The sequence below is a fragment of the Schistocerca nitens genome, chromosome 9 (assembly GCF_023898315.1).
Source record: "Schistocerca nitens isolate TAMUIC-IGC-003100 chromosome 9, iqSchNite1.1, whole genome shotgun sequence".
Lineage (NCBI taxonomy): Eukaryota > Metazoa > Arthropoda > Insecta > Orthoptera > Acrididae > Schistocerca > Schistocerca nitens.
Genome location: NC_064622.1, coordinates 113,998,984 through 114,008,218, shown reverse-complemented (window position 1 = coordinate 114,008,218; position 9,235 = coordinate 113,998,984). Strand labels below are relative to the sequence as shown.

At 36.3% G+C, this 9,235-nt stretch overlaps 1 protein-coding gene across 1 annotated transcript; it reads right to left on the bottom strand.

Annotated features, from left to right (window-relative positions):
- Positions 1 to 4,253: 4,253 nt before the first annotated feature.
- Positions 4,254 to 7,235, bottom strand: LOC126203331 (innexin inx2-like). The gene has a single exon (XM_049937601.1). The coding sequence runs from the start codon at positions 6,682 to 6,684 to the stop codon at positions 5,602 to 5,604; it is 1,083 nt and encodes a 360-aa protein (XP_049793558.1). The 5' UTR covers positions 6,685 to 7,235; the 3' UTR covers positions 4,254 to 5,601.
- Between the last annotated feature and the right edge of the window lie 2,000 nt (positions 7,236 to 9,235).

Here is a 9,235-nt window from a genome sequence, read left to right as displayed (position 1 = left end):
AATTTCCTGCCTGTTTTCTTTTAAGAGGAGGAGGAGAAGGACAAAAGTGACATTCTCAGAAAAGTTCTCTCCCCACTGACTTTGGCCATTTCCAACATCACATTCAAAGTTCCTCACTGACGAATCTTTATGTTCATCTTATGCTCACATTAAAGTTCACTGCTATTATCTTGCAGTGCGATTTTTTTTTCATTTAACAGTTAATGTAACCCATTGTAGCGGTCTGCTACCTCCTCATTAGCATGTCTTTAGGCATAGACTTCTATGATTCTCATGGAATATCTTATTTTTAAAATAAATCTTCCCATTCTGTCTACCATTCCATCAATATATGTAATGTTCTTAATTTTCTTACACTCAAAGCCTCACTTTGGCCATCTACAATAAAGCATGTCCCGATTCTAATTATACTTGGTACCTCTTGTTTCACCACAATTCTGTTCTACAATATTTCCATTTGATGTGATTGCATTTCTGCAACTCCACTTGCCTCTCTTTGGCTCATAAAAGTTGTACTTTTTGATACCTAAATAAAAAACTAGCATTGCCCGAGTTCCCCTTCAGTACTATTTCTGTTCTGTTTTGAGGATGAATACTAACATACCTACTGGTAGTAGGGCTCAAAGAATCCTACCTGCAATATACTAGTCTACCAGAGCATGAAGAGTTTTGCAAGGCTATTGATCAGCTGGATATAAAGGAATGTTTGATACAAGCCATCGGCTTTTGACCAGTGACATAGGCAACATGTGATAAACACCATAAACAATATGGTGACTAATGTGATGTTACTGGAAATTTTTTCAAATGGGTTAAGCAACAGATGTGTGACATCACAACCAGATTTTTTTTAGTATCACATTCATTTGCTTCACCAGTTCACAACTGAACTGTCACCTTCCAACCTAACTTATATCTCGGGCTAAGCTATATATCAATTTGTCACCACAACCAGTCTTTTAAGTTTTCAAATTCATTGGCTTTGCCAACTAAGAACAAAACTGTGAATATATGCACCAAAAGATGATGTGACAACAGCCTTTAAGATTACGTTACTGGCCAAAGCTGATGACCCTTAAACATTTATCTTGATCCAACCAGTGCTATACCTTGCCAGAGCTATTCTCTCAGCAGTATCAACCCAGACCAGAGTACTTCTAGTTCATTTATTAACACTTTGTATTACTCAGATTCCATCAAAAACTATTTGGAGTGAGTCAACTGGCAGCAGAATCCACTGCAGGCTACCTCTGTAAAATAGTGTTGCCATGAATGCATCTGTGTTGTTAACCACAAATAATTTTAGGAAATACCTGTCACTTAAGTGTCCGAATCTCTCTTTCTAAAGCTATTCCCACAAGATGACTGGTTATCAACTAAACAGAAAGTACCTACTGCACACTTCTGTGGAATAAATGCTTTTTTTCTTTTTTACATTTACTGCATTATTAAATGCAATAGAACATTGTGTAAAAGTGCACAAAGGGTCTTAGTGATCCCACATGTAGGTCAATACAGTAAGAGAGATTCGTAAGTGCGGGCCTTATCCAATGTATGTCATTAATTTCTACTGTTGCATCATAATTTTTTGTAATTGTGTAGTATCAATATAAAAGTAGAGTTTAATCAGCTTACTGTGAGCCAGTTGTAAGACTTATTAAGAATTTACCGACTTCATTGGCAAATTATTCGAATTCAACTAAGTCTTTCTGACTAATGTCATCAGTGAGTTTAATACAATTTGCCTTACTGGGTTTATTCATTTAATGCTCCAATTTGCTTTTGTACTTGGAATTTTTAATTTCCTGTGCATATTAGCTGATCTTTGCCTCTTTTAGGACAAAGAGCAGCATTTTGCAATAGTGCTTCTAGTGGTCATAAGTCCTGTGTAAAATAGAATCCTAACTTCATGGTGCAAAATGTGCTCTACCCTTTCTCTCAGTTTCTGTTAATGTCCCTGACCCACTATAAAAGAAAACTATGTTTCATGATGCAAGAACATTTTTTTTCCCAGATTTAATGAAATTTCTCATCTACTGTGCATCTTTGGTAAACTACTTCCTATTGCTCATCCTGTAAATTCTGTTTGAATAATGTAGTCAAGTTAATATTCAAAGTTCTGTGAAACTTTACCTTTCTTAGCTAAATCTGATTTATGGGTATGCTTTTTTACTGCCACTGGCCATTGTGGTCAGGTAAACTATTTATTAATGGGCTCACATCTATTTCATGAAAGATAGTTTACTGCAGAAAAACTGGCAGTCACTGTTTTACTGTATCCTTTTCTAGTTTAGATTACTACTTTGGGGGAAAAAACACTACTTGGACATCAATAAGTACAGTCACTCAGTCCCATCAGAGATGAAATCACAGGAATCTAGAGACCTCAAGCTTCCAGTCCATACCCTCATTTAAGAGTCAGTCTTTGTGCAACTTGCAATGTTTTTAGCCTAATCGGCAGCAGAACTTTATGCGCCGCATTATCTGCATCCACTATATATCCATCAAGATTGTTACCTTGTGGATGTGATATGAGATAAATGTACAGAATGAAATGTAAAATGGGATCCACCCTAGTTGGTCCCCTAATTTCTGCATGACCCCCCCCCCTCCTCCTCCTCAGTCTCTCATTTTTTAAACACTGCATTTATGAGGTTTTTGTGCTTCACTCTTGTATCAAACTACATTCCACAGATATGCAATTTTCTTAAATACTTTGCACGCTATAGCATATACAAAATGCATCACAGACACCACATGTAAACTCATATGTAGGCTACCACCAAGTCCTACTACAATGGAAACAATATGAATGGTATGCTATTTTGCATACAGTTCAAGTTGCAGAAAAGTGTCTAATAAAGTGTTCCAAATTTTCAAAATTGCATAGGTTCACACTTAATGCTCAAATTTCTCTGGCTTTTGAAAATAAGTGTCAGATTTTCATTGAATGTGTCACACTAAATGATCTTTTAGAAGAATTTTCTACTTAGCATATCAATTACAACATAATTGTGCACAAGGAGGCACACAGTATTTTAATGAATGGCATAGTCGTCTTCAGAGAGTGTCAAGAATGGTTTTCAAAATGTTGATAAAAATGAAGTCAACAGCCTCTTAAACCAGGAAAAAATCCACAATCATTCAAAGTGAGAAAACATGATAAAGGATAATATTTGATATATATCTTCTTCCAAATGACATGATCACAATGAAATTAATCAGCAATTACTTTTTAAAACAGTTCCATTAATACTGATAACATATCAACACCCTTAGTCCTGGCACCTGCGAAATGATTGAGTACTCGTAGGATTTTCTAAAATCCAACTACAAAATTAGACATAATGGACAGCGAAAGTAATTTAAAAAAATTGATTTATGACTTACAGCTACAGTCAACTTGGCATAGAAAACCTGTGATAATTGCAGCGAGCTTCGTGCAGCACCTCCACCAACCACATAACATTTTGTAAACGTATATGTGACAACACGTCTAGTGTTGCCAGAACTCTGTAAATGTTTCACATACAGCAGTTTGTGCTTCAATGATGAAAGCTGTCAACTGCACTGTCAGCTGTTGGGGACCTTGCACCGACCATACTGTAGTTTTGTTTAACAAAGCAATTTTCTGGAATTAAAATCCTGAGCTTCAACACTATTAGCAACTGCACATGCACCATAGCTCCTCAGTCTGTTAATACCTCATTTTGAAAATAATCCCTACCCTGTGGCTACACCATTTTCTACTGTATACTTTTTCACAGTATTTTAGTGCAGCAAGGACTGTACAATAACACGTGGAATTTATAAAGTACAAGACAGCCATTAGACTGACATTTTGCATCAAGCCAAAGAGCACATTTTGACAACTCAGTTGCTAGAAGAGCAAGGATCTAGGTTTGTCTAACTGTCCCACACACATTTTTGTCAGTTTCATTATAGGATACATAAATATGCAAAGAGAATAAACTCATTTGTGGACAAACTGACATTCCACTTTGTCAGTGCAACACAGAAGTAACATTTCAGAAATAACTCTCTTGCCCAAATAATAATCTTCACAAACATTTCAAGGGCGTTGCAACAATACATATATCAAACATATAGGACCAACTGTTTAATCTCATTAATCTTGCAATAGTACTTATTTTTGGAGTCTGCAATGAGCAGAATATTTCAAGTCTAATCTAATCTAGTGTACTCATGTCTGCACTAGCCTGTTAAATGGGAAGGGCAGTAATGTAAACACCTTAAATGAGCAATTAAATTTATTTCTACACAATTTATTATATAAAAGTACAAAAAGTAAACACTGTCTCAATAAATTTATAGAAAATTTTCTTCCTACATGTAAAACATGGATTAACAAGTAAAGATATTGCTTGGAAGACATTAAGATGTAAACATACTGATTACATGTACATCTTTAATCAGGAACAGATGAACACAAACATGAGCAGATCTTCAAAAACATTTCATCACCAACATAAAACTTTCATGATTGGTTACTCAACAAAATTTTTATCTTGGCAAAAATACACAAAGTCATTTTCAAAAATGAAATAACCAACAACAATCAGTGGCAAGATCTACAAAAATAAATTCTTAAGAATGTTACACAGTCCACTGAATCTACTTTGGAATTACACAGCTGCCTTGTAAAATGCATCAACAGCTGCCTTGTAAAACGCTTCACGTAAAACAGTCTTACCATATTCGGCACAGTTCATTACTTGTATTACATGTATACCACCAAACGGATAAAAGCTATAAGCAAAATAATTACAATGACATGTAAATCCACTTCTTTAAAAGCAGGAATGTGTTAATGTTCTTTATGCAATGAAAAGTAATTGTAAGGAATCAAAGTTTTAACAAATTTAAACTAAAACAATAGAAGTCCAATAGCAATTATGTGCCCCTTAACACTTTGGCAAGAACATACAATAGAAGCAAGATTAAGCGCTAAAATTCTGATTAATATTCTAATGATATCCCTGCATTAGGGAAAAATGACTCAGAAAAAACATAAAAATAAAAGAAAAAATATTCCAGGACATCAGGTCCTTGTGTCAATAATGACTTCAACATCTATGCAAAAATTAATAAATTGCATACAACAGTCTTTAGTTCATCACAGCACTAATTTTCCTTCACTATACACGCCAGTGGCCCGCAAGAATAAAACAAAACAGGTAAGTAGGAAATTCCAGCTGCATATAACCAAGCGACCACTTAAAATGATTTACACTTTTACATTCCATCTGTGCACACATTTAAGTCAGCAATATTGACGGTGACTAGAAAAAGAATTTTGGGTTGAGACATCTAAAACTGTAAAACAATAAATTTGAACTGAATGGTTCTCAAAAGAAAAATTAATAACTTAAGCAGATCTTTTGCACATTTGCCATAATGCTGAGCTTTCAAAGTTTTCTGTATTGTAATGTACTAAAGAAAATTGTATGTTCACATCTCAGCATTTTCAAACTAATTTAACAAGACTCAAAAATTTAACACACTTTCAGATTCTAAACCTTTAAAAAAAAATTTGCTCTGATAAAAGCCGAGGCACAAGTGTAAAACGGAGCATTAGTCTCAAGCAGGTTGCTTCATGGTACTCAATTTTCCAGCAAGATCCGCAATGAATTCTTTGTAACAAAGAGGTTCTATATTTTTCCCAAGTTGGTATAAAAGCAGCCAGTCACCAATTTCACAATTCTTAGCTATTATTTCTATTTGGCTTTGCAGGGCAAGGCGAGAACGGGCACGAAGAAGATACATACGCATACGAGAGCCAAACAAAACAGCAAATCTGTAAGCAACACCAATGCCAGACAGAACACACAATATTATGAACCAGAACCACAAAAACACATATATTTTCTCATTGACAATATTTAAAGGCAAGACACAGAGCCCATCAAAGTTCTGGACAGATCCAGAAGGACCATACTTGTGGAATGTACATTTGGTTACCTTAGGAAATACTCTACTCATTGCATCTGTCCTATGTTCAGGCTCCATCTCTGTGAACTTGACAACATCTGCACCATATGTTGTAAATTCACCATCCAGAAAAAAGTCCATAAAATAAATCTGCCCAAGAACATTGATAAAGTTCAAGGCTTCACACAGAAAATACCGGTAGGCATAGAAATTGTGGGTATGCAAAGTGGTAGAAAAATATTCGACCAACAGCTTCTTTTGTTCGTTTTTATGCTGTTCAGGCACAACTGGACTATGCAGTTCGAAGGCAAGCATCTTCAGACGCCCACCTTCCCACGTCTTCCACAAATATCTTGGGATATAGAACAAAATTGCTTGAAAGAACAGCACAAAGCACACCCACTGATAGTATTTATGATATTTCACTTCATCTTCGCCACTCACGTGTGAGCTCACTCCTGGGTGTGCAACTTCCTTGCCTACCTTTCCATTCAAACGATTAGGAATGGTAAATGTTGAATAAATCCAGCAATAGGTGTCCATTACATGAAGTGGAATTTCATCTACAATACAGTCTATCGGGTCGCCAATATATTGGCGTGAAGTTACCAGCAAAGAAAATGCAATTAGAATGATAACCGTGGCTTTGTAATGCAAGCGGAAAAGGTTATTGTCAATACAAATAGAATCGAGCTTTAGAAGCCCTTTCACGGAGCCGAATACATCAAACATGATGGTTTTCTAGGAATAAGCTGTTTGCAGTGTTTAAAAAGGAATATTCCACAATTCACTTATTCTCGTGGCTGCAGCAAAATTATCACTTTTATGTTATACAGAGAAACTGGATTGCAGCTGCAGTTACGTCTTCCATTCAACATAAAGAAACCGCAAAGCTAACATCGTCCATGACTCGTCCAATGTTCTTCGAAGAAAGAAAAGAAAAACTGCTTACGTTCTTCAGACACAATGTGAAGATGCACCGAGGTATGCTGAAAGTCGCAATGTAAATCAAACTGGCAGAATTCCACAGTAGATATGGTATTCACAGGAAACAACAACCTTAATACCCGCACTCACCCACTGCCTGTTCATCTATGAAACATTCCTTTCACACTTCCGCCAAAGAACCTTCCTAATTTGCGGTATACGAACAAAGCGAAGTGAACACAAATACCTCAATGAACTGTAAAATATGTAGTCAAAGAGTAGATAAAATATACGTCATAAGTTCTATCCTGATAATCGAGTTTCAGCTATGTTTAGTCCGAGAGGAATTGGAACATTCATAGTGAAATCGAACGATCATGTAGTTCCCGTAGTTAGGTACAGACAGGATTCGGTTTACTTTGAAAGGTCTTGCAAAGCTACGTATTACTAATGTGAGAGTTTGCACGATCAAAGTTAATGTACACAAATTTCTAGAAATATGTGAAGAAACATTATAAAAAATATTTGCTGGCGTTTTCTCTTGTTGAAAATGGACGTCGTAACTGCAATTAAAACACAAATGAGAATGACTCTCTATGCACTCCACTGCATACACTATTACAAGAATATTGCTTGTGCAGCGTATAGCTTGTTTGGAAATGGGTTATTCAAAAATAACATACAGGGCAACGGGCAGGATACGTAAATACACAGGAAGATTCGTATTATACATAGAGCCTGTTGGCCCTAGAGGCCATACTGGTTCTTGGTTTTCAGTAACATTCCGTTACATCTGTTTCAGATATTGCGGTTACAAGTTTTTATAAGAGTATTTTTTGTACAATATTTTAACAATACTACAATTCTGTTTTTATTTATGCCAGGTATCGGCAAGGTCGATTTGCTTGTGTATGACAGCTCCTTCTTCTACCCGGCATTCGTTCAGTGGAAAACCATCAGAAAAACCAACAGCAGAGCGGCATCTGGTACCACTGTTTCATCAAGTTACACTGTCTTCGTACAGCTTAGAGAACAGCCAGGTAGGATGTCATGATAACACCAAATTGGTGTGACAGGATGCAGTGCCATCAGGAAGGTAGATCTGCTTTCTCGTAGTATAGAGGAAGAGTGGGAACAAGTAAGACAGTAGAAACAGTGAGACATAAGTTTAATCTCTGGAATTTTGGTTTCAGTTGTTGGTACCTATTATTTAGTTTATAGATTTCCATGTTTCGTACTTGGCATTGTTGTTGTGATTTCGTTGTTGGTATATTTGTGCTCAGAGGTAAGAAAAATATCTTTTTACTAAATATACGTAGCTGGTTTCTGAGCAGACCTTTGGTATTTTCAAATAATTTCATTAGTCACTCAAAACTACGGTTTTTCCAAGACATATAAATCCCCTTCATTGAAATGTTGCTTTAAGCTGAATGTGTTTGGAACCATTTTGAAAAAAGTTTGCAACTTGGAACAGTAAAGGCCCGTCCACACGCAACGATCTGTCTGCGCAAATGTCTGTGCACATCACATCTGCGCAGACAGATCGTTGCGTGGGGACAGAAGATTTGCACCAACCTGAGGTGTGTGCAAACCTGGAAGTTGGAGTTGGAGGTTTGAGCGAAACCTCTCAAATCTGTGGGTTCAAACCACATCTGCGCAGACAATTTGGAGCGTGTGGACAGGAGATCGCCGCAAATCTGGCGCGAAACAGCTGTTTGCTCAGTCTAGTGTTTGTATTTCAGCGCACAGGGCATTAAAATGGTTGATACTCGTATGTGTTCTCGAGAGTTTGTAAGTGAATTCATTTGCACTATATAGAAACCACCCATGTTTGTGGAAGATTAAAAGTAAAGAATATAGTGACCGAGACAAAAAGACAGCAGCATACAATGTTCTACTTGAAAAATTGCGGGCAGTTGACGCCTCGGCAAACAGAGAAACAGTAATAAAAAAAAATTCGTTGCGCACTGTTTACCGAAAAGAGTTATCCAAAGTTCAGAAATCTAGAAGATCTGGTGTAGAGGTAGATCAAGTATACCAGCCACCGTTATGGTATTTTGATCTGCTTGGCTTTCTTAGTGGTCAAGAAACGCCAAGACCAAGAAGGAGTACAATTGAAGATGAAATTGGAGTGTCAATGTGCGACGAAATGGATGTAAAACAATATATTTCACATACGTTTATCAAAAGTTTATTCAAAAGAATATATTTGTGTGCAAACATAATAGAAAATTAACAGCTGTTATAAAAAGAAACATGAATATATTTGTCCATGTTTTACAAAACAAAGTTTCTTACGACAGAAATCCATCCTGCCATGGAACAGCTCCAGTAGTACTGAAATAATGTTTATATT

Bases quoted from the DNA above. Each gene is read 5' to 3' on its own strand.
- LOC126203331 (XM_049937601.1), bottom strand. From the start codon at position 6,684: ATGTTTGATGTATTCGGCTCCGTGAAAGGGCTTCTAAAGCTCGATTCT.